The sequence below is a fragment of the Lissotriton helveticus genome, chromosome 12 (genome assembly GCF_964261635.1).
Source record: "Lissotriton helveticus chromosome 12, aLisHel1.1, whole genome shotgun sequence".
NCBI classification, from domain to species: Eukaryota; Metazoa; Chordata; class Amphibia; order Caudata; family Salamandridae; genus Lissotriton; species Lissotriton helveticus.
This window is the reverse complement of record NC_136073.1, coordinates 454,620,757-454,647,905: the sequence shown is the minus strand read 5'-3', so window position 1 is coordinate 454,647,905 and position 27,149 is coordinate 454,620,757. Positions and strand designations below refer to the sequence as shown.

Genomic DNA, 27,149 nt, shown 5'->3' with positions numbered 1-27,149 from the left:
TTATTTCTCTGCAGAATTGCCCCTGATGAAGGCAACAATGGTTGCCGAAATGCATTGGGCTTCACAAAATTAAATGATCAAATGTATAATGTTGAAATGTATCAAGGCTTATAAGTTATTTTGTGAAACAAAATGTACAAATGAATGTTGTTATGAGGATTATGAATAACACAATGATAAAATATGGTTACAAATTATGATTAAAAATATGTGTTAACAACGTCAAACGTAGTCATTTGAAGAGGTGATAAATACACTAAACGAATAAGGTGCGGAGCACCACGTGAACAGTGCGCGATTGGGTGGGTTTTGACACTCATCATAACTCACAACAAACAATGGGGCCTGCTTTAACTACAGGCAATAAGGATTTGACCTGGTCTTCCTCTGCGTTTAAACTCTTTTCCAAAGTTACAGACATAGTTTAACTCCCACCACTAAAGGTGTGCTTTGGGCTTTTCTTCAGTCTAAGCCATACTCAATGTCCTCTTCTTCAGGCTGTTGTGTGTTAAACATGGATTCTCCAGACTCCGCTTCACCATGTTTCTTGTCTTCTGAAGTGTAACGATCTGCACAATTGAAGGGGAAAATACGGAATGTGAACAGTGATAAGCTTGTAATGGCTGACATTTGTACAAAGAACATTTGTGTTTCCATGAAAACCTTAATTATCAAACTATTAAATATTTCATTCAGTATCATTATTAAACAAAGTCATGTGGTCACTTTCCAAGACTTTAGGAATAACCTCAAAATAGATTACAAAAGCAATATACTCATGAATATGGTTAAAATCTGAAGAAAAGAAAAGAAATGCCGTCTCAGGGGGTGTGTCGTGTTGCTTATCTTGGAAGTAAATTATCTTGGATGTTTCAACTCATACGTGTTAACTTATGTCATAATTTAAATCATAGCTTAAGTCATCTCCATTTTGAAGAGTGGTAAATAAATTAGCAAGTGAAGGTGATTACATATTCTGCATAGTTAAACCAATGTGTTCCCCACTTCGACCATAATTGATGGCAAACCTATAAGCGTCTTAAACAGTTTTAAAAGGTGGCCAAGAGGTCAGATAGCAAATGTATATGGATAGAAAAAAACTATAGATTGAGAACGGAGACAACATTTAGTGGTAGGGAGTGAGATGATGCTGAATTTGACCTTGCCATTCTTACCACGTGGCAACTTAGTATCAAAAATAGTTTGCAATCAGCAGGGAGAACGCTCTGGACATATATAAATAAAAAATACGTCTCAGATATAAATCCAAGATCACTGTCTTGTGCTCTTTGCTTTTATCGTCACTAATAATAGGCAGAATTACAGTGTGCTGACAGTAGTGATACCTGACTTGGGGCCCTGGATCTTGTTCCAACTGGCTGTTTGGCAAAATTTCACTGTGCAACCAATATGCTATAGAACGTTTTACGGAAATGAGAAGGGAGACATTCACCAAGGATTGTCTAGATTTGAAGGTAAATATTCTAGCTAGGAGTAAGTAGGTTCCCGGAATTAAAATACATGGATTTCTGTCTTCTTCCGGACAAAATAAAATTGCCCAAAAAGTTTTCTTGTGGCTTTGCTTTTGCAAGGGTTGCTTGCACAAGGGTTACTTGGAGTTTGGAAGTGAGATCACGAAGTTACTGCTGTTAGAGATGATCAGAAGATGGGGGACTGCCACATTTAGAGATTCCTGCTATTTGGGCAGGGATCTTATTCCCCAATGTAGGTGCTGTCAGCATGGCAGGGGCACATTGGGGTAAAACTCTGTGCATGCAATTCTCCATGCCCACGTGAAATGGTAGAACTGTCTTCATAAAGTGTTGGTTATGCAGATGTACACCTAAAGCAGAGGCATTTTTCCAGTCGCTGCGAAAAAGGTGTCCCCGGTTGCCTCACACTATTCTCTCAGCACATATGGGATGTTTGCATGTTCTGCAAAAAAACTGTTGTGGCTTATAAGGTGGTCTGTCATGAAGGAGGCACAACTTAAAATGGTGACAGTCCAGCAAACCTGAATTAGGTGGCAAGGCCACTACCTTGTTCGAGTGACCCTTATCTGCACATTTCGTGTTCCTGATGGCAGAGCCATAACCTGAAGATCACAATCCGCAGCACTCTATGTGAGGGTGGGAAATGCAGAGATAGGTGGATAGGATGACTAGGTTACCTGTTGTTAAGGTAACTGGTAGACACTCGTATCTAACTGCTGATTTTTCACCATGTGAATCTCCCCATGTGCTAAACAGGATGTGGTAAAACGTTTGTAATAGCTCCTGTGCACTGGCAGATGGCACCAGTGGCCGTCACTTTATCATGACTTCGTGTCATTTCCAGACATGACACCATGGGCCCTGCACTGATGTTAGTTGTCTCCTATTTTTTTCCACTGCCTCAGTCATGCAGTGTAGTTGACAAGATTGAGTTTGTAATAGCAGTGGATAAAATAACTGACATGGGACCTTATTATTCCCAAACGCTCATTCCACATATCCTTCCAAAGAGGCAGCCGAACTGGAGAGCATATGCTCAAGATCAAACGTTTGGAGTATTAAACCCACTGAGCCCAGTCTGGGGCTATCAGAATGAGGTGTGTTGGTCCTGCTTTTCTATAGCACCCATGGGATCAAAGAAATTCATGGAAAGATGCCCAAGGAGGAGACGTGCCACTGAAGCCAGGACACATCTCCAAGAGACCCTTACGAGGGAAACTCTATATCGCAAATCATCTGGCACTGAGTGTTTTAGAGATAGCAAAAAGTTGTCCAAGGGCTCACCCCGCCATGCGAAGGTGCCCTGCATCACCTCTGAGTGTAGATGGTACTTGTGAACAGCAAGATGACTCCTGTTGACTTCACCTGCCCTGATGAGTGACCTCTCTAGATGACTTCCTCTCAGAGAGATACCATTAAGTGTCAGGCCTCTGGACAGAAGGCTCATGACACCATGAGGGACCATGATCCCAAGCTGCCCTGTGTTGTCTTGGATCACCCTGCCCTTGATAAAAGGCAGAAAAGCATTGAGAGTCATATGGCATGCATCTCAAGGAGAATTATGTGATGTGACCACTCCACTGGAGACCAGAAGTCTCTGCTCTCTAACTCTTCCAAGTGGCCTGTCTAACCTAGAGACAACGCATGAGTTCCAGAGAGGGTAGAGAGAACAGTCTGCCACAGGTCAGACTGGCATAAGTCATCCACTGTTGGAAGTCCTGAATTGCCTTTTTGGAGACACATGTCTTATCCAAGATGATTCCTCAGTGCAGGGTCCACTGCAGATGTAGGTTCCATTGAAGGGACCACATATGCTACTGACCCTGGAAAGCCAACAAGATGACTGAGACTAACAGGCCCAGAAGCCACAGTACTGGAAGGGCCAAAGCAGCAGCTCTCTCCTGAATATAGCTTGATTATGCCTGACTCACTTTGGAAGTGGAAAGGCCTTCAAGGTAGCTGTGCCCACAATGGCTTTGATAAAATACTTCCTCTGTGAAGGTTGAAGATGAGACTTTGACTTGTTGATGGAATTCCTAGAGTGGACCTGTTTTCTGTAGGTGGTCCAATACTTGCTGAGAGGAGATCAACTTTTCAGAAAATCATCATGGTATGAAAATACATGTATCCCCATGAAGATGAGTCGCAACCACAGACATGAGTTTTGTAAATACATGAGGTGCTTATGTAAGGCAGAAAGAAAGGACCGTGAACTGGAAATGGTCTGATCCCACCAAATGGAGATACTTCCTGTAAGACTAGAGGAATGGTATGCATGTATGCATCCTCCAGGTCCACCGACTACATCCAATATTTGTGGTCCAAATCCAGCAAAGTCTGCACCAAGATCATCATCTTGAACCGTGCTTTCTGTAGGAACAAGTTCAGAACTTAGAGGTCTAAGATCAGTCACAAGTACAAGTTTGATAGCCAATTTGGTGAACAACATCAACTACTCTTTGGAGAGAATCTTATGTGGAAAAAAATATCCGGGTGAAAACAGGGAAAATGTGAAGAGGGGTGTCTAGAAAGGAAAGGGAATAACTTACTTTGAGAATCTGGAAAACCCATATGTCCAATGTAATCAAGTGCTAGCAGGGTAAACAAGGTCTTATCTTGACCTTACTTGCCCCAGATGCCTATCAAGGGCAAAAAATAGGGGGTTGGAAGTATTGCCTGGGGACAAACAGCAGGAAGATTGATGCTGCTACTGTCCTTGACCCGTGCCACTATCTCTGCCTCTAATGCCCCAAAAAGTCTTTGTATGTTGCTGGATGGCCTGTGATGGCTGCTGCTGGCAGAAGGCAAGGCCCCTAGAGTAACCCAGAGCTTTCTATACTACTGCTGGTGGAAATGGGGAGCTAGGGATAGCACACCCAAGAAGCAAGCCATGGCTTTGCTATTTTTCAGAACCGCATTTGCCTTTTCTCCAAAAAGCCTGGCCCCTGAAAAGTGCCCTAGCTGAGGAAGAATCAGAATCTGATGCTGCAGCCAAATTTCTATGTGAAGCTGGCACCACCAGAGCAGTAAGTGGCACAGATGGAGGAAAGATCAGCTAGACCTGGGGTACCGGGGTGGATTCACAGTCTGGTGCTGGAAGTGCTGAGGCCTAACTTTATCCAGGGCCAGTTAGCGCATGGGTTGAGTCAGCCAGCAGCAGTTCACCTGGAGCCACCATTGGGTCAGTGGAGCCAGAAGGCACGCCAAAGGGAGCTTGGATCAGTATGAATCACTGAAGTATGGCCACTTAGAGGGCTCCAACTTGCTGAGGAGTAAACGATGGCCCAGGGTAGTGCTGCATCCGCTTCAGGTTCGACATCGGGTCCAATTTGGAAGGCAAAGACGGATTCAAGTTTCTGAATGTTGAAGGTGATCTGAACTAGAACCCCCTGCCCCACCCCCCAGGAAAGGATCAACCCTGTTCTTGTTCCAGGTGATGTAGACTTTTCCTTCCCACTCCCTGGTGGCTTTGGGGGCATCAGTGACCATTTGTGACAGGACTTTGAGTCACATTTAATACTGACGCAAAACAGGCAATCTTTGGATGGATCTGTAACTAAAATCTACTCCTATTGTCAAACCTTTTGTTAAAGTACAAACGGGTTTTGATAAAGTAGCAACAGTAGTAGCAAAATCGGCAGAAGCAGGGTTTCAGTGGACATGGAACAAGGGCAAAAAAAGAACTGACATAAAGAGAGCTGGAGTCCTAATGGAAGCCGATGGTGCCACCTGCTAGTGCACACAAGCTATTGGCGAGATTTTCCAGATCCAGTCCGGTGACTAGGAAGATTCAGGTGAGGAATCTGCACACTGATGAAGCAGCCATCAGAATTCTGCATTTTTTGGTCGTTGCCCTATAACTGCCCACCTCTATATCAATTTAAAATGTTTATGCAAGTGTAAAATTATACATGGTGGCTAATATTAATCTCAATTTTGTGATATATATATATCACAGTTTCTCTTCACTAATGCCACGAAAAATCATACAGTGAAATAACAGCTAAAGGTTTTGAAAACTTTCAATGTACAATGTATGACTCCACCACTATTATTTGACTCAAACCAGCTGCTTAGTCTACGTCCATTTCTATGAAATGTAACCAATTTCTTTTTCATGTTCATTTCCTCTTGAACTATGTGCAGTCGAACACCATTTTAGCTTGTATCTAGTGCCCAGTCATCTTCAATAACCTCCTAGCTCTTGAGCACTGTAATCTAATCTTCCAATCGACATGTTCTCAGCTAAGAGATTGTGATTTCTTTGATTAATAAAACACCCCACCAAGCCAAATTCCCTAAAATGTGTCCACGTGTTTAACACTTCCTTCTTGTGCACCCATCTCTTCTCTTTGTATTCTAGCTTTCTGCATCTTTTTCTTACGTCCCTTCCCAAAACAAAGTGGTTCTGTCACTGTGTCATCTTCAAACACACCCTCGTTCTCATTCTTTGTCCGGTGCGGTGCTTTGCATGGCCTTCTGGCAGTAATCCTACCCTGAAAGCGGTCAGCTTTCTTTAGGAAAGGCTCGAAGAAGCTTCTTTTCTACATAAACACCGCTCTCTGCTAAGCATTCACAGGGAGAATAAAGAGGTCTGCACAAAAAATGTCCTCTCACCTTTTGACAAAGCAGAAAAAATAAGGTCCACTTCCCAGTACCTCAGCATATGACAGGAGGCACCACCAAATTAAACACAAAAGGATGCTCTCTAAATTACCTCATGAAGATATAAAGGGCTAAATAAATGCAACCACAAAAGAATACCATGCAAAATAAAACACAATTTCACTTCAGATAGATCTTAAGAATGTTTTCATTTACAGAAATGTTGTTGTTGCATAAGCTACAAAGAACTATGGTAAGCTACGTTATCTTGAATCAGACCTGGTTAAATCACATTTTTGGACTAAACGATACCTTTCGGGGGTTTAAAAAATGCAGTATTCCAAAACATAACAATTCAAGAATGAAAAATGGCAAGGCTCTCATAAGACAAGACAATCTGATCAGTTCTAAAGCAGAACCATCTCATCTAAATCTTCTTTGAAAACCTGCCATTTCACAAAGCTGCATGATGTAATTAAGCAACTAGCATTGTTGAGAAAATATAGACGATGTTCCTTTGTTTGAATGCTTACGAGGCCAACACTTGATTCTGCATAGGGAATGCCTGACGACACAAATATATAGTAACCTTACCAGAAAAATCAGACAAAGCGGATCGGTTCTCATCTACTTCTGACTTCCATGTATTTTCGACTTCATTCTGAGCTGACAAAGTTGACAAACCGTCCAAGGTCCCAGAAGAAATCTCTTCAATTAATACTTTTGGCCAAATCCTTTCATCAGTTTCCTCCATCTCGATGAAGGTTAGGACGTTATTTGCTTCTTCTCTGATTTCTTCTATGTGTGGCCTTATGTGTTTGTGGTTCCCAGATGTCATATTTAAGGTGTCTGACGTCAGACCTTCTTTAATTTCTGCAATCAGCGGATTATCCGATGACTCCCATTCAGATTCACTGTCTTCGTCGTCCCCAGAAATGACTTCAATTTTTGGCCGATATGTTGGCTGAAATTACAAAAACGAAAATGAGGCATCTCTTTATGCAAAAATAACAATTCTGAATCTGTGCATGACTCTAAAACTATAGCGCCTCTCTAACTAACGTGCGGGACCGGCGTTCTAGGAAAGTGTCATCATTTGTTTTATTGTTGGAGAAATTCTCTATGATGTAGCCAGTATGACCAATTAAACAAATACAAAGTCTGCATCATACATCAACATCCGAAACTGCAAAGGTGTCTAGGTAAAGGTCTTTTTGATACCATTGGCTGGCACATTCTGACACTCCATTCCTCCTCTGGCCTTCTGCTAAATTGTGCTGTTTCTCATTGATTTGTTTTCCCAATGTCTGCTTTACTTGATTGAGTGCATGCTGCCTCCCGATTTCAAAATACTTCAAAGATAGGCCTAGGGTATGACTAAAACCTATGATTTGCTGGCCAGAAACCACGTGCAGATGGTTCTGCTTCCATGAGAAATGGCACAGTTATGGCACTACGCCACAGCCAGGTGCCTACTACCCTCTACTCGTGACAAAAGTGCACAAGCAGTGTGTACTACTTGGCACAGAGGATGCACGAGGGCAGTGGTCACAGTCCGTGGCCAGCACCCACTACACATGGCCAAAGGCCTTCCTGACCGGTTTCTGAAACCCAGTAAGTAGGCGCAGGCCTCGCCTGGCACCTACGTCTGCTGAGCTGGCGAAAGTGGTGCGTAGTTGTTTGATACTCTGGTCAAGGCCAAAATAGAATTAAAAAAAAGGAAACAAAAGAATTCAAATAAAATACTTGTGTAAACAGAAGTTATTCTTCTTTGCACAAGAAAGAAAACAAGAAAATACGTTTTGTTATGAAAAATACAAATACAATATCGAAAGTCATTTAAAAACTTCAGTTGAAGGACATTATTGCTATAACGGAAACCTAAATACCTGTGAAAATCATGAGCCGTGGTGAGCAACGCATTCCATGCCCTTCTCATGACCTAAGACATGATATCACAGATGACGTCACAACTGAAATCATTGCGGACCTTCCTGGTGCCTCTTGATATCACATCACCATTGATATTACTAATGACATCACCTAAGATGCTTAATGGCAATGAAGCTCACAGTCTATTGGACTGACTGCACCCCCCATGTATCTAAGGTTACTACAACACTATTGACACTGGTTTGCAGCCAGGTCCTGCAATGAAGGAGAAAGGGGTTCTGAGGTAAGAGCTTTCTTTGCTGTGCTTAAGTGATGTGAGTTAATATGGAAAATGATAGACAGACAGACAGACAGACGGACAGACAGACAGACAGACAGACAGACAGACAGACAGACAGACAGACAGACAGACAGACAGACAGACAGACAGATAGATAGATTGTGATGTATTCCTATAGGTTCTGTATCGATCCCCCTATTCCTGACCCTATTCTGGTTAACAAATTAACTAGCAGCCATCCCATGATGCAGAAACCGTTATCTGATTACGCCAGACCACGGCACAGGAGCGCGTTATCTGATTAGGTCATAACGCTTGCCATCTAATTAGGCAAGCAATATTCCTCCAGCCCCTGATAAGGCATACGGAGTTCTCAAAACAAATCAAACCTATGACAACCTGGGAAAATCCCTGCGGCCATTGTTTTGATTTCTCAAAGAACTTCAGTAAAAGAATGTGCTAACGACCAGCTCGTATGACATCCTTATTGACGTATCTATGTCCATCCTTACGTCAATCTCGGCACCTTACAGGTATAAATATTACCGATATTGCCTTAAGCAAAGACACGCGGTGGTGACGAGATCGGAGCAGCGAGACTTGCCGAAGCTCAGCAGAGAGCGAAGCCCACTGACGCTGCCCCGCCTTCCTGACGCGCTGAGAACGAGACGCTGCCTTTCTCCTGCCGAGAAATCCAGCTCCGGCGCTTCCGAGCAGCCCTTGCAGGCAGCCTGGAATATCGAGACCAAAGATGAGAGATACCATCCCTCAATCATCCTAGATTCAAGGTACGGAACTGAATAACCCCTTGGAGAGAATTCTTGAGTCAGTCACTTGGCAAAACAAACTTAACTTAAACTGCTACTTTCTATCCCCGCCCACGTATTAGGCTTACGTCAGGTACACTGGGGTAGGCGTAGTTAGAAGCACCAGTTGAGTACGATTAGTCAAATGTTTATATGTATGTATCTATTCTGTCCATTTTAAATAACGTATGGCTTAGAAACCATATCAATGTTTTTACAGTATTATTTTATAATTCTGCTTTTATTGTATGCACTTTACTTAACCATAAGTATTGCGATAATATCGATCCATTTCTCTTGTACGAGAAAAGAGACTGATCAATAAATAACATCTTTTATTGAACACGCCCGTCTCTTCCTTTTCTCTATAATCTGGTGAAACTAAGAATGCACGTACTGACTGACTGAGTAAAATAAGTTGTCTTTTGTTTTCACACGACTCTAGAGATACACTCTTGATTAGGGGAGAGCAAAGTTGTCATGTTCTATGGTTGTCAGAAACTAAATCCCTTCTTGTCTATCCAGGGAGGTTCAACTCCTCCTTGCCTATTCGAGAAAGTTTCTAGTGAACTCTGAGCTAGCTGGCATACCCAAAACTTTAAGTCTAATATCGACAGTAGAAGACCTAGTTAACGTCTGGTCTAGGTCTATACTATTGGAGGTATTATTCCAATGCGCAGAGCCTATTGGGATAATAGGAACTACACTACATGGCGCCCAACGTGTTTGGATAGGCGATAAAACTAACGCAAGACTTTAGAGTAACTCAGTCGTGCTCTTTCACTCAGACCCCTTTTTCCCATAATACTCTAAAGACGTCTGGAGTGGGTGAGAGGTAAAATCCGCCAAACCTCGCAGGAGGGAACTCCTATGTATGGTTCTTGGTTCAATCAACGTTGAAGGATACACTGTTCCAAAATATTGTGCATCTAATCTTTGTTTCCACAAGAAACCTGATCTGCAAACAAACAGAATAACCTTCCTGACAGTAAAATGCCAGAAAGTGATGATGAAAGAGAGAGAGCTAGAGTAGCAGCTGAACTAATAGAAGCTGATAATACTATGCAAGAAGCGGACCCGGATATAAAACTCCTCCCGGTCAACATAAGAAGATCTATAACGTTAAAACTTATAGAAAATGGACTGACACCAAGAGGTGGTACAGTCATATTCGTAATTGAGGCACACGAATATCGGCAGACAGAGGTATTCTATTCATGGATAAACTTTCCAGCAGCAAATGCTGTAACGAAGGAGTTCCACTATTATAAAATAGAGGAACCTCCTAATGAGTACACTCCTTTCGAGGAAGTAGAAGTACCACCTAAATTCCAAGAGCACCTGCTCTTGTTTAATGGCGCCCTAAAACACAACAAACACATCACCAGGCTAGGTCCACTAGGTAGACCAGGAGCAACGTGGCCGGTCCTAGCCGGATACACACCACATCCAGACATCGAAAGAATGTCTGCAGCAGATGTTTTAGTACAACTAAAACAATTAATTAAAATATATAGACAACTAGTCCAATATGTAATGCGGACTTCAACCATCCAACCAGCAATTAAAAATCCACAGCTGACCCCTCATCAGGGGAACACAAATAAAATTACACCACAGAACATACAGTCCTGCCTAGGTAAAGTACCAGCTAAACGGGAACAAATACCATTCTGGTTAGCACAAAAAATCACCCAAATAGAGGCGGTGTTTCCAGACACCACCCCTGTGGATAAACACAGGATTCTGACTATCTGTCTTCCAATGGGAATCGCACCACACGTGGAGGACTGTGACACTTGGGGTACAGTCTTTGCTTCCATTTACACAAAAACACATGGTGTACCATCCATGTCGGTAATACCAGATGTGCTAAAACAAATTCAAGACGAATACGGTCCAGAACCCGCTTTAACTCTCGGTATGAAATTACTAAAAGACTTCAAGCAGGTCTCGGCAATATTACTAGCCAACATAAAAGGAGAAGCAGCGAATGTGGCGATCCGCCAGAGGTTAAAAGAGACAGATATAGCAGACCAACCAGCTGAAATTGCCAGAATTATAGAAAAATCCTATGAAGAACTAGGTAGAGATAGTTTGGGTGGAATACCAGTGAAGCCCCAACTAATTGAAAGTCCTGAAAAAATATTTATTAAAAATAATCTAAACAGTCAAAAGAAGAACTGGGATGGAAACAAACAATCCAATCCAAAAGAAAAGAGATTCCAGTCCAGAGGAAGGTCTCCTCGGCGGAGAGAAAGATCTCCGGACCAAGGACCCAAGTCTCCCCAAAGGGAGCCCTCTGTGAAAAAATACAACCTTAGAAATAGGGATAACATAAAGAAACCGGATAGATATCAAGATTTTGATACACGTCCCTCTCAATCTTTTCAGACTTCCTCGCAGAAATCGGAAAGGAACCTGCTCATCCAAATAAAAAATTACAGTTTCCAAAAAAGAAGGTAGCCAGTATTAAAGTATTCAACAATGCCGAGAATACTGAGGACACAGCTGAAAAACGGAGAGTGGGCTCAGACAATGCTAGACAGCGCAGCAGAAGTGAGCATAGCACGCAAAGTCCTTATGAATCATCTGGAGACAGTGGACACGAATGAATACATTCAGGTGGAAACTGCAGACACCAGAGTTAGCAAACCTCACAAAATATATGAAATAACTTTACGTATAGAAGGGGATAAGACTAGGAAAATAAGGGGCCTTTTTTGGGATAATCTCTCCAAGGGCTATGACATCCTTCTAGCTGAAAAAGATTGGCCACCAGAGTTCGTCAGGGAGTGCCCACATGGCGAAGAAATAATTATGCCTGCCTTCTCAAATCATATTCCAATTCATAAAAAATATACACTTGCAAGAAAGTGGGCAGTAGCTCAAGCTCCTGCTTTATATAAAAATCATGTAGGATGGGATGAGGAGTCTCCTCCTCACAAAATCCAGTTAAAATCACAACCTACTGCACAAAGGCAGTATCCAATCAAGCAAGAAGCTAAAAAACAGGTAAAAGAAATTCTAGATCAACTAGAATACCAGGGGGTGATTGAAACTTGCACCTCACAAATGAACAACCCTTTGTTTCCTGTCTCCAAACCAGACAATTCATATCGTCTAGTTTTGGATTACAGACACCTTAACTCATGTTGCAAAACTTTTGCAGTACAAAACTCGCATAGTGCTGCACTAATGAATAACATAGTGCGCAAAAAATATAAAACAACATTAGACATCTCTAATGGATTCTTTTGTCAAAATATAGCACCAGAGAGCAGATACTTGTCAGCGTTCTCAATAAATGGCGCTCAAAAAGAATTCTGTCCGTTACCCCAGGGGTACAAGAACAGCCCAGGATTATTCTCAGCGAGAGTAACAGAGTTACTACAAACATATGATGATGAAGCATTATCGTATGTCGACGACATATACCTAACAGACGACGACTTGGATACTCACTTGAAGAGAGTGAACACCATAATACTTGGGTTCGCGGCAGAGGGTTACAAATTCAACTTTAAAAAATCTAGAATTGCCCATCTAACAGTCCTGTTCTTAGGATATGAATTATCAAGTGAAGGCAAAAGCCTGGCTGACAATTTCCTAGAGAAATGTGCCGTACTCCAAGCACCTAGAACACTAAAAAACCTACAGTCAATTCTAGGCTTCCTAAATTTCGGAAGAAAATACATTGCAAATTACGCAGAAAGGGTCAAACCCCTTTATGATCTAATAAAACCAGATTTAAAAAAAACCAATTGGACTCAAATACACACAGAAATTCTGAGATCCTTACAAACAGATATGTTAATTAAAACAAAACTAGAAACACGTGATAACACACGCAACCTTGTGATTCGAGTCATCCCAGGAAGATGCGGATTCACATACCTGACCTCTAATGAGGGAGAAAAGGTACCAATTGCATTCAAATCACACTTGTACACTAAAGCTGAAAAGAAATTCAGCATTAAAGAAAACATTGTTCATGCAGTTCAAACCGCAATAGCTAGAGAAAAAGATAAAGCTGACGGTAGACACATCACAGTCAGAACAGCAGAATCAGCCTTTGAGGCATTAACAACCCCGTGTAATTTACCAACAACAGCATTGAATCCGGAATGGATACAATGGGTGAATTCCATTACAATGGACAAAGTAAAATACTACTTTGATCCAGAACTAGAGGAACTAAAATATCTAGAATATGAAAGAATATTCCCTCTGCCAATCGACATTCTGCCATTACGACAGTACGCTTGTGTAATCTATACAGACGGACATGCTCAACCATCCGTTTGGGGAGAACAAGCATACAACCCCACATGTGAGATTACAAAAGAAGTGTGGCGCGGAGGTATACTAAGACCTCTATTAACAAAAACACACTCAGTAGAAACTAATTCAGAACAACAGACTGAAATAATAGCATTGAAAATGGCGCTAGATAATGCAGATCAAGAATTCCCGACACTCATAGTGTCCGATTCGTATTACTGCGTCAAATCATATAACAGCGATTTACAGAAATGGATTCAAAATGGTTACAAAGATGACACAGGTGCAACAATAAAGCAAAAACTGCTTTGGGAACAAATAGTTCTGTTAAAAAAAGAACTACCAAAGACTCACGTGATACACTCACTGAGTCATCAGCGTGATGGCGTTCACGTTGCAGGGAATTCATTGGCTGAGAAAGCCACAGCGGTAGCAACTAAATCGGCTTCCGTAGCTAGGAAAAAGCGTGCAGTAAAATACATTGACGGTGAAACAATGCTGGCGGTGAAAACGTCATCAAAAGGCGACTGCTCAGCGTTACCGATCAGTTACCCACTCGAATATACATACATAATCGATGCGAACTCCGTTCCTTTTGCTCGAATCCCTGGAGTGGGGGATAGAGTAATTCCAAACAAGGACAGGAGAACTTTGTTAATAGCAGACGCACATATGGGCGAGGGTCTCAGACACCTCAAACTAAAAGATTCTCTGGAAGAAATACAATCAGTGTACTGGTGGCCAGGCATGAGCCTGCATCATCACATTTTTGTAAAAAAATGCCCGGGCTGCAACAGAGATCGCAGCGGCGAGAGGAACGGGGTAATACCATGGCGTTTCACTCAATAAGGGCTAAACAATAATCAGTGAAACAAGTGTAAATAATGCGTCCCATTAACAAATAAAGACTAGTTTCCACTTATAAATGTAGACCCCAGCACTCGGCTGACGTCGGGACTGTTATACAAAGATTTGCGAGTCTAAATGGCATATACGCTAGGAGCATGCTACGTTTGACCAATGTTTTCACTTTAGCCCTCAAGCTTGTGGGAAAGCACGGCCAAATGAGCATAGCGAAGCGGGATTCTTCTCACTTCCTTCCTGAGGGATACGGGATGGTGTAAAGAAAAAACCAAGGCATAAAGCAATCTATAACAGCAAAGGTATTAGGTTCGGGAGCTGGGTGGGTCAAACATCTAATAAGTGTCCAACGTAGTCTAAACAACTTGCCAAGAAATTCTCTGAGGGGATTCAGTCCGTACGAATTACTGTTTGGGACTAGGATGCTAGTCTTAGATCTTGACAGTCAGACTTCAGTGGTGAAAGAAAAAAGCTTTGATATCAAAGATCGTTTGGCTATTTTACAGGACTTAAACGAAACAAGAAAAGACCTGAGCAACATAAAGTTGAAACAGCAGCCAACAACCACTGAAGAACCACCACCTGTCCCAGCAAGACCTGTCTGGATTCCAAAAATCGGGGATCTAGTCAGAGAAAAGATCGCGGTAAAGAAGGAATTTGGGCCTTCTTACAGAAAAGCAGTTCCTGTCTTGTCCATCAACGGGACGAGATCAGTTGTACTACCGCCACTTGCTGGTAAAAAGGAGAACCGAGTTGTATCCATCGACCTGGTAAAACCACAATCATGTGGCCGATAACAAACAGTAGGCCAAGTGGACTCCCGATAAGTAGTAGAACACCGAGGTTTGCTACAAGTACAGAGGTGCTAACTAAAAGGCTAATCACATTCGAAACGCCTACAGAACAACAACAAGGAATATGCAACAATGCAATGGAACTCACACCTCTGAAAACCCAAATAAAAACATTTAGTAGAGACACACCAACCTACAATGAAGTAACAAATGAATATGCTGAAGCTGCAAGAAACAGTAATCCTGAAGCAATTGGAACAATAGACAGAACGGCATCCGGCTACTTCATCAACTTTGATGATTCTTCTGAAGATCTAAGTGAATGAAAGACACAGCCATCAACAAAAACTTTTAAAGACAAAGCTAAGGAACTTTTGAAACAGCTGAAAGAAACCTATCTGATTTCTCCATGGATTGAATTTTGGGTGTCCTTTGGTGTATTTATCCTGATACTTTGGCTCATCATGATACTATGTTTGGGACGCTTCATTGAGGGAAAATATGCAAAAATGGACACAGCAAGCCAGAAAATCAACTTGATCCTCAAGCCACACACGTCTTCACACATCGAGAAAAGAGAACTTTCTTCAGTCAACTTCACAGCCAATCCTATACCGGGTGGGGTAGCATGGGACAATACTGACTATGAAATCTATGGTCCGGTTGAAATCCTCAAATATCCACACCAAATCAAGATCTCGTTGAGTGACTTTGTAAAACCAAACTCATTTGCTGATGATTGGGACTTTGAAAGTATTAATGACATGATGTCTGACCTAGTGATGTCTGCTAAATTTACCAAACATGATTATTTGCAGGGGTCATCTAATTATGACAGTATGTACAGCTACAACCACTATGGTAACCATTTTTTACATAAATCAGCACAACCTAGAAATGTTTTAAATTATAATCAATGGGAACATTGTGCAACCCCTCCAAAAGGAAGCTCAAGAACCTTTTATGACAAATATTCATACTTTTCAGGGTTCAACACAAGTAATGCTGAAACATTTTATTTCAAATTGTCAAATAGGACAGGAACAAAAACCATGCTTACAAACACGAAATTGATATATTCGGACTCATTTTTTGAACAAATGAATACATTTGGTTTTGATTATTGGGACAAAAATGTTGAAGTAAAAAGTGTTTGGGGTACAAAAGAATGGCATGTACAAGGTATAGAATCATTGTTTAGAGCCTGCATGATCCCAGAACAAATTATATTCTTGAATGAAACTATTCAACAAACTACCTGTCTTGGATTAGCCAAAATCAAAGACTTAAATAAACCGTCTATTCCAAAACCAACAATGAACAGCAATAACTCTGCAGATGAAGAGATAGACGTAAACTTTGTATTAAACCAAAACAGAACAAATCCTGATTGGAAACAATGGTTGATCTGGCCCACAGATACTAATAACTGTCAAGACAGATTCCTGAACAAAACACAGGGGTTCACATTGACCAGGCCAGACCCTAGATATTCCCAAAGACAACACCCAGGGATAATCACCACCTACAGTGTGGGCAAACTCTGCCTTCAATGGCTACAAACTTCCACACTGACAGAGATTAAGCAACACCTAACTTTACTTACTGATGGTGCTGACTTGCGTGATTTCATTATGGGACCGCGCAAACAGCGTCAAAAACGCTTCATAGCAGCCTCTATATATGCAGCTTACAACGAGGCCTGGAAGATAACTCAAATTGAGACAGCAGAAAGTATACGGGAAATTGACCGTATTAATTTGGAAAAATCGCTTTCTGTAGTGGACAATGGGTTAATGACTCTGTCCTCCAGAATCTTTTCATTGGACAGCATTGTGTCATCAGCAATCGACATAATATCGCAAGACTTACTGTTGTTACAACACGGTCAGTCTCAATTGCGTTCTATTGTACAGCTTGGCTGGACGTTACAAAATCTGCGTTCAGGCTATGTGCCTTGGCGTTTAATCAACACAACGTCACTATTCAATATCTTTAACCTTACTGATAAACAAATCAGTATGGCACAAAAGGGTGCTGATTATACAATCCTGAGCATTGAGAAACTCGAGAGATTACCATTGACAATGTCAGAACGACCTGTCATTGAATGGATAATACATGGGATAATTAATATTCCGATATCTACTTTCAGGTTTCAATACTGCCAAAAATATATACAGGCTGGCATGTACGAAAAATTGGGTAAAGGGTACATTAAGACACCATGGAACTTGCCCTATTCACATGCATGTGTCAGTAATAAAGGACAGAAAGTGTTTCTTAGTGGCAATAATTGTGCGAGGTCACTAAGCGGTACACTTCTGTGTAATGGAATTAATTTGCATGGAGCCTGTGAAGGGAATTCAAATAACCTTTCATGTCACCAGCTAGGCACACCTGCAACAGAGATAGAACCATTCTTTAAAAGACTCTATAACGGGAGTTACATTCTAATTGTGGATCGCAGATGTTGTAGTCTACTGCCCGGGGTTCCTTATCTCGTTAGTACGACTGCGAAGGTCATGTGCTGTGGACGCTTATTGTTCCCCAGCTCCTTTCCAGACAGGGAGGCAAGGGCATGGCCTAACTTGAAAATTACTTCTATTCGAGTTGATACTTTAAGCAGAAAGAAAACAGTGTTTCTTCAGACGCCGACCAGGCTCACGTCATCAAAAGAAACGTATGATCTCCTAGTCGCAAGGACGACTGCAGAGATTCACTCATTATTATCAGCTAATTCCCCCATACATTTCGCAGAAATCCTGAATGAAATCTTAAATATTTCTGATACCAGTGGAGTCTCAAATGTATTTAAGACAGTATTTTCGATGGCATTAACACCATTCAAAGCCATACGGGGTATTTTTCCAGACTTCGTGCATTCGATTTTTGGAGGAGTTCCCCTCATTTTGGGACTAATTGCAGGAATCCTATTCTTAGTCCTTATATTTCGTTATGGCAAACCATGTCACAGACAAAACACCCGCGACAAGGGAAGAAACAATCCGAGCCATTGGATACCGGGACCGGATATAAAAAATCCTGGGACTAACCCGGCTTAGAGACCTGAACATGACTTGGTTTCTTTCATTTCGGCCGATATGGCAAAGATGTGTTTTACCTGTACTATGGTGCATGCTGTGCGGAGAAGAATGCGTGTTGGACACCTGTCTGACGCTACAATCGGATGCGTAAATGGATGCAGAAACATTGTTGGGTCCGGTAAAGGCTCATGCATTGTGCTGCCCTCAACGGCTGCCAATCCTGATGACGGCATTCGTGGAAACTTCACCACTACGATTAAGGGGTAGTGAAGATCAAGATGAAAGCAGCATCGATCAGGTACAACCTTCTGTCAGCAATACTACTCAAAACGTCAATGGCGACAATCATGCACATGAATGCATGCTTACATCCTTTTCCGAGTTAGTGGAACTCTCACAGGAAGCTGTTGACAGCTTTTTCAGCAGTCTCAATGATATGATGTTCTCACCAGAGCAGAAATAATGACTCTTGAACAAGCTAGCACACGGTGTTCCCGACACCTTGAATTTGGCCTTCAACTTTAATAATAAAGTAGCAAGATCAACTTTTCCTCCAGTCCACGGACAGCAATTTTTTTAGCAGCCCCAAAATATTTTTTTAAATTTTACGGGACACTTTTCTTCTGCTTAAAGTAAGAACTATTCTTAGAGAACTAATTTCTATTTTTAGAAACTTCATAGACATTAGCTGCCCGCTGGTATGTTCATAAATATTTTTGAACTGTGATGAAGTGGTCTCGAACTTTTCTTCTGTATTAAGAGCCATTTCATGTGTAATTCTAATATTCAATTACTAATAATGTATACATATGCGTGATTATTTTAGCATTATTCTACTGCTTGAGTGCATATAGTACATATGACTATTTTTTTCCCGTATGTTACATAATTTCAAAATGCATTATGTGTATTTTGGGTGGTAAGGTATACACGATACTCTACAGTATGTTTTACTATGCCTAGATTCGTAAATATGGCCATAGTTAGCGTGGAGTGGGTGTGATGTATTCCTATAGGTTCTGTATCGATCCCCCTATTCCTGACCCTATTCTGGTTAACAAATTAACTAGCAGCCATCCCATGATGCAGAAACCGTTATCTGATTACGCCAGACCACGGCACAGGAGCGCGTTATCTGATTAGGTCATAACGCTTGCCATCTAATTAGGCAAGCAATATTCCTCCAGCCCCTGATAAGGCATACGGAGTTCTCAAAACAAATCAAACCTATGACAACCTGGGAAAATCCCTGCGGCCATTGTTTTGATTTCTCAAAGAACTTCAGTAAAAGAATGTGCTAACGACCAGCTCGTATGACATCCTTATTGACGTATCTATGTCCATCCTTACGTCAATCTCGGCACCTTACAGGTATAAATATTACCGATATTGCCTTAAGCAAAGACACGCGGTGGTGACGAGATCGGAGCAGCGAGACTTGCCGAAGCTCAGCAGAGAGCGAAGCCCACTGACGCTGCCCCGCCTTCCTGACGCGCTGAGAACGAGACGCTGCCTTTCTCCTGCCGAGAAATCCAGCTCCGGCGCTTCCGAGCAGCCCTTGCAGGCAGCCTGGAATATCGAGACCAAAGATGAGAGATACCATCCCTCAATCATCCTAGATTCAAGGTACGGAACTGAATAACCCCTTGCAGAGAATTCTTGAGTCAGTCACTTGGCAAAACAAACTTAACTTAAACTGCTACTTTCTATCCCCGCCCACGTATTAGGCTTAGGTCAGGTACACTGGGGTAGGCGTAGTTAGCAGCACCAGTTGAGTACGATTAGTCAAATGTTTATATGTATGTATCTATTCTGTTCATTTTAAATAACGTATGGCTTAGAAACCATATCAATGTTTTTACAGTATTATTTTATAATTCTGCTTTTATTGTATGCACTTTACTTAACCATAAGTATTGCGATAATATCGATCCATTTCTCTTGTACGAGAAAAGAGACTGATCAATAAATAACATCTTTTATTGAACACGCCCGTCTCTTCCTTTTCTCTACAATCTGGTGAAACTAAGAATGCACGTACTGACTGAGTAAAATAAGTTGTCTTTTGTTTTCACACGACTCTAGAGATACACTCTTGATTAGGGGAGAGCAAAGTTGTCATGTTCTATGGTTGTCAGAAACTAAATCCCTTCTTGTCTATCCAGGGAGGTTCAACTCCTCCTTGCCTATTCGAGAAAGTTTCTAGTGAACTCTGAGCTAGCTGGCAAACCCAAAACTTTAAGTCTAATATCGACAGTAGAAGACCTAGTTAACGTCTGGTCTAGGTCTATACTATTGGAGGTATTATTCCAATGCGCAGAGCCTATTGGGATAATAGGAACTACACTACAAGATAGATAGATAGATAGATAGATAGATAGATAGATAGATAGATAGATAGATAGATAGATATACTGAGGGCGATAGATAGATAAATAGATAGATAGATAGATAGATAGATAGATAGATTTAGTGAGGGCGATAGAAAGATAGATAGATAGATAGATAGATAGATAGATAGATAGATAGATAGATAGATAGATAGATAGATAGATAGATTGAGTGAGGGCGATCGATAGATAGATAGATAGATAGATAGATAGATAGATAGATAGATAGATAGATAGATAGATAGATAGATAGATAGATAGATAGATTGAGTGAGATAGATAGATAGATAGATAGATAGATAGATAGATAGATAGATAGATAGATAGATAGATAGATAGATAGATAGATTGAGTGAGGGAGATAGATAGATAGATAGATAGATAGATAGATAGATAGATAGATAGATAGATAGATAGATAGATAGATATTACACAGCAAAAATGTAGTTATGGTTCAACAGCACTTTACATAGAAAATACATTTCATTTTTTGATTTGCTGATAACGTTTGAACCTGTGGACAGATCTGCACCAAATTGAAAAAAACTGTGGTCATATTGGATATAAGTGACAATACAGAATCAAATATTGAACAAAAAGACAACAATCTGCAGCGGCAGACAAATGTCCAAAGTCCACAGCTCTTACAGGAAATCTTAGTATAACCAAACATGCACATTAGAATGCATAACCAGGCTGACTATTTTGTTTTACCTTGGCTGGTATTGCATCATCTGCTACCAAGAAATCTCTCGCATCAACGTCTTCCAAGTCTGGAAGATCCTAAAGCATTAAAAAAGGAATATTCATTTAAAGTAGTAAGTAAGCGTACACACATGCATAAAATATGAGGTAGCAGATTATTACATTTTACTAAACTATTAAATTATCAAATCCATCACTTGTAGATGATTAGTATACTTAATCGTTCACCTTGACTTGTTCTCCTCGATCTTTTTCTACCCATTTTCCCTCATATTTGATGCTCTCTTCAGATTATCTCGTTAGATACCGACCCCCTCCATCTACCTCGACCTCCCGCCTATGATCTCTCCAGTCAGAAATGCTTTACTGTACTAAATTTTTAAGTCTGACCTGTGTTTTTTTAAGGAGATTTGACCTGTCTTTGATGTTCTACCTGTATGTATGTATGTAATGGTGGTTCTGTTCTTCTCTGACATTCACCCAAAGAGCTGACACTTTAAAGGCTGTTCTGTTCCTGTTTTTTTTCTAAGCTTTACTGTGTAACTCGTCTGATTTGTATGTAAAGCACTCTAACATCCTAGAGCCTTATTCATACTGTATATATTCTCACAAATAAATCAATACAATTTACCACAAATATAAAAAGCAGAACTACTAAGTAATCATGATATCCTCGTGATACTATGAGCAACAAGTCCCGAGTCTGAAGGGCTTGTGAAGCCACACAAGAGGTACCGGGTAAATAACCAATGTCCTTACTGAATTCACATTTACACTCTTTTCTGGCATTAGTATGGCCACAGCAAAACAAGTTTTGATTGTAGAACGGAAAGTCGAGTTGACAGCCAAATGTTTCCAATCAGCTGAAACCTTCATCTACTTTTGTTTTTTTATGGTTTACGTTTCAACAAGTAATTCAGGAAACAGGTTGGAACATAAGGTGCAGAAGGAGAACAAGGAAGAAAACACCCTACATGCTACTCTCGTGACATCTGATAATTTCTTAATTATATATATATATATATATATATATATATATATATATATATATATATATATATATATATATATATTCACTGAAAAAACCATAGGTTATACACCATATATAGTTAGGAATTAGCATTTACAAAACCTTATTTTACTCACACAAAACCATTGAAATTCGCATATATAGTTAGTTGCACTAACTATATATCGCGCACCCTCAATCCACTGCTGATCATGTCACATATTACATCATTCATGACATGGTCAGTGACATCACTGATGACATCACTGATGACATCTCAAATGACATCACTGATGACATCACTGATGACATCTCAAATGACATCACTGATGACATCTCATTTGACATTACTGATCACATCACTGATGACATCATTCATGTGATAATACGATGAACCTCTTCAGACTCTAATATAACCTTAGATACACTCAGTGTAAACAGACACTCACAGACTGTCACTCATCCATGGAGTTACACACACACCTAGTCAGTCATGCAAAGAATCAATCACACCTCCATTTTCTCAACTATACAGTTATACACACCTTACTTATTCAAACATATACTAACACATATTTACTCTCTTATACAATCCCGGATACAAGTTCACAATGATCCATACAGCCACTCACACATTCACTGGCTCTTATGCACAGTTATTTATATATGTCAACTCTCAAATGTACTGTGTTTTACATATGTACTTACTTTGACATGTAGCACTGAGATATCCATTCACTCACCAATACACTCATGCACACAGTCAACCGCCCATACAGCTGTTTCCACATGCACTTTTGAACCCATACATCTAGTGAATCAACTGCTCACACATCTATGCACAGAGTCATACACCTCCCAGCCACCCACACACACACTCAGTCTCCCATACAAATACTTGGGCAACCAATCAATAACCCATATAGTTACTCATATAGCTACTGATCAACACATGCAGCAGTTTACAGAACAACAGATATAATGATGCACAAATTAAGACAGTTTAGTCACTAACCCATGCACTCAGTGAGACACATTTAATCACTCACTCATACAGTCAGTCATGCACCTACTAAATCCTTCATCCAGACACTTATACATCCACTCATTCTTCAATATGTAAGACATATTTAAACTTTACAGAAATATACAGTCACTGGATGTTGTCATCAGTGATGTCATCAGTGATATCATTTGAGATGTCATCAGTGATGTCATCAGTGATGTCATTTGAGATGTCATCAGTGATGTCACTGACCATGTCATGAATGATGTAATATGTGACATGATCAGCAGTGGATTGCGGGTGCGCGATATATAGTTAGTGCAACTAACTATACATGCGAATTTCAATGGTTTTGTGTGAGTAAAATAAGGTTTTGTAAATGCTAATTCCTAACTATATATGGTGTATAACCCATGGTTTTTTCAGTGAATTTTCAAGGTTTTGTAAATGCTAATTCCTAACTATATATGGTCTATAACCTATGGTTTTTTCAGTGAATATATATATATATATATAACATTTCTATGGCAACATGAAACCCCTCATTTTGTTCCTTTTCAAATTAAATGTATTATGTGTTACCACTTTATTCCAATCAAAATGACTTCAGGTGTGCCATACTTTTGTCATAAGTAAGACTGTTAGCCTTCTAGTTGTTCTTTAGAACACTCTGGGACATTCTGTCATTGGGCTATAGTTGGGCTACATCTGGCTGATATTTGTGCTACATTTGGGCTCTTTTGTCTCTGGTGGCCATCTTGGGAGACTGCATATCAGAATTTTTTTAATGAAATATAGGAGGATTTGAGAAGTCACTCAAAATGTGCCCTATATTTTTTCCTTCAGCACTAATCATAATTTCTATGGCAAAATGAACCCCCTCATTTTGTTCCTTTGCAAATTAAATGTTTTAAGTGTTAACACTTTATTCCAATCAAGATGACTTCAGGTGTGCCATACTTTTGTCATAAGTAAGACTGTTAGCGCTCTAGTTGTTCTTTAGAACACTCTGGGACATTCTGTCACTGGGCTATAGTTGGGCTACATTTGGCTGATATTTGGGCTACATTTGTTTTTTTTTTGTCTCTGGTGGCCATCTTTGGGCTACATTGGGCTACATTTGGGCTCTAACATATATATAGCCCAATGTAGCCCAATATATATTTTTCAAAGGTAATTTTCGTAAAAACCACTGGAGCATATATCTTGAGACATTAGCAAAGGCACATCGGGCTACCAGTCCCTACAATTTTGCCAAGTTTTGTGGAAATCCATTCAGCCGTTCGAGCTAAAAGTGAGTCCAACCGCCCTATGGAAAACTCAATGTTAAAAACACGTTTTGGGACCCCCCTTTTTTCTCGGCCCCCGCTTGACGAAACCCCCCCCAAACTTTTAGGGGACGCTCAGAAACAAAATGTGCCATTTTCCTGAAAATTTCAGCCAATTCCGTCCATCAACGCCAAAGTTATTCAACATAGAATTTTCAGAAATCCCTATTCAAAAAAATCCTAACTATATATACCTACTGGCGACTGCCAGTAGGTAATATATATATATACATATATATATACATATATATATATATATACATATATATATATATATATATATATATATATATATATATATATATATATATATATATATATATATATTTAGCTATCTATCTATCTATCTATCTATATATATATATATATATTCACTGAAAAAACCATAGGTTATAGACCATATATAGTTAGGAATTAGCATTTACAAAACCTTGAAAATTCACTGAAAAAACCATGGGTTATAGACCATATATAGTTAGGAATTAGCATTTACAAAACCTTATTTTACTCACACAAAACCATTGAAATTCCATATATAGTTAGTTGCACTAACTATATATCGCGCACCCGCAATCCACTGCTGATGATGTCACATATTACATCATTCATGACATGGTCAGTGACATCACTGATGACATCACTGATGACATCTCAAATGACATCACTGATGACATCACTGATGACAACATCCAGTGACTGTATGTTTCTGTAAAGTTCAAATATGTCTTACATATTGAAGAATGAGTGGATGTATAAGTGTCTGGATGAAGGATTTAGTAGGTGCATGACTGACTGTATGAGTGAGTGATTAAATGTGTCTCACTAAGTGCATGGATTAGTGACTACACTGTTTTAATTTGTGCATCATTGTGTCTGTTGTTCTGTAATCTGCTGCATGTGTTGATCATTAGCTATATGACTAACTATATGGGTTATTGATTGGTTGCCCAAGTATTTGTATGGGAGACTGAGTGTGTGTGTGGGTGGCTGGGAGGTGTATGACTGTGCATAGATGTGTGAGCAGTTGATTCACTAGATGTATGGGTTCAAAAGTGCATGTGGAAACAGCTGTATGGGCAGTTGACTGTGTGCATGAGTGTATTGGTGAGTGAATGGATATCTCAGTGCTACATGTCAAAGTAAGTACATATGTAAAACACAGTACATGTGAGAGTTGACATATATAAATAACTGTGCATAAGAGCCAGTGAATGTGTGAGTGGCTGTATGGATCATTGTGAACTTGTATCAGGGATTGTATAAGAGAGTAAATATGTGTTAGTATATGTTTCAATAAGTAAGGTGTGTATAACTATATAGTTGAGGAAATGGAGGTGTGATTGATTCTTTGCAAGACTGACTAGGTGTGTGAGTAACTCCATGGATGAGTGACAGTCTGTGAGTGTCTGTTTACACTGAGTGTATCTAAGGTTATATTAGAGTCTGAAGAGGTTCATCGCATCATCACATGAATGATGGCATCAGTGATGTGATCAGTAATGTCAAATGAGATGTCATCAGTGATGTCATCAGTGATGTCATCAGTGATGTCACTGACCATGTCATGAATGATGTAATATGTGACATCATCAGCAGTGGATTGCGGGTGCGCGATATATAGTTAGTGCAACTAACTATATATGGAATTTCAATGGTTTTGTGTGAGTAAAATAAGGTTTTGTAAATGCTAATTCCTAACTATATATGGTCTATAACCCATGGTTTTTTCAGTGAATTTTCAAGGTTTTGTAAATGCTAATTCCTAACTATATATGGTCTATAACCTATGGTTTTTTCAGTGAAGTTCAATGGTTTTTTATTAGCAAATATCAAAAGCTTTAAAATGTCAAGTACGTGGTAGGTAAAAACATTTTCGTGTTTATGCACGCTGATGTGCTTTGAACGCTGCCCCCCCCCCTCCCCTCTTTTCTTTTAGGAGTATTCTCTCTTTGCAGATAGTGAAGGGTAGGTAACGCAGGCCTTTGCCCCCGTTGTAATCCGTCGTGCCTGCTTCCCTCTCCATTTGATTGATTGTTATCCAAGCATTTACTGTTTTGGAATTGCTTCTCTTTGGTTCATTCTCTATTTACAAACAAGCACATAGTCGCAATACTCTGTTTAGTCTTTGCAGATAGTGAAAAATCGTTAGAAAAAAACAAAAGGAATCAAGCAAAATCAGTAGGCCACTAATGGGATCTCTTTTTGACCTCGCTAAAATAGAAACATTAGGAACAACCCCTCATGAGAAATGTGAAACTAGTGAGAGGAACCGAGCTCGACGCCATGATGGCTGGAAGACAGCTCGGCTCCGCCGCCCACCCTGCCCAAAATAACGACAAACCCTATGCAAATATTATAAATATATACAACACACCAGCAAAGTAACAGGGTAAAACGTTTTATTAAATAACTATTTACATGGCAGCCTGCTGCAACATCGATCCAAATACATGCCGCCGTTCCCGGGATTTCTCCCCGACTACTCTGCGGCCTACGAGATGGAGAGGCCGGGGCGTTGACTATGCGGGGCCTCCGGCCGCAACCACAGCGCCAACGATCGCTGCTGACGGAGGGGAGCCTTGCCGGTGAGACCACTGATCTGAAGAACCGCTGCCTGCGGTGCCTCCCTGAGCCGCTTGACGGAGGCC

The 27,149-nt window shown here is 40.4% G+C and overlaps 1 protein-coding gene across 5 annotated transcripts in view; it reads right to left on the bottom strand.

The window, feature by feature from the left end:
* Nucleotides 1-266: 266 nt before the first annotated feature.
* DNAAF1 (dynein axonemal assembly factor 1) overlaps nucleotides 267-27,149 on the bottom strand; it is a 504,693-nt gene continuing 477,810 nt past the window's right edge. For all 5 annotated transcript variants that reach the window (XM_078669123.1, XM_078669125.1, XM_078669127.1 and 2 more), the window contains 3 exons: nucleotides 21,168-21,236; nucleotides 6,693-7,062; nucleotides 267-569 (listed from right to left, as the gene is read on the bottom strand). In XM_078669123.1, the coding sequence (XP_078525249.1) occupies nucleotides 463-569; nucleotides 6,693-7,062; nucleotides 21,168-21,236 (546 nt within the window). In that variant the 3' untranslated portion in view covers nucleotides 267-462. The remainder of the gene's footprint in view (nucleotides 570-6,692; nucleotides 7,063-21,167; nucleotides 21,237-27,149) is intronic.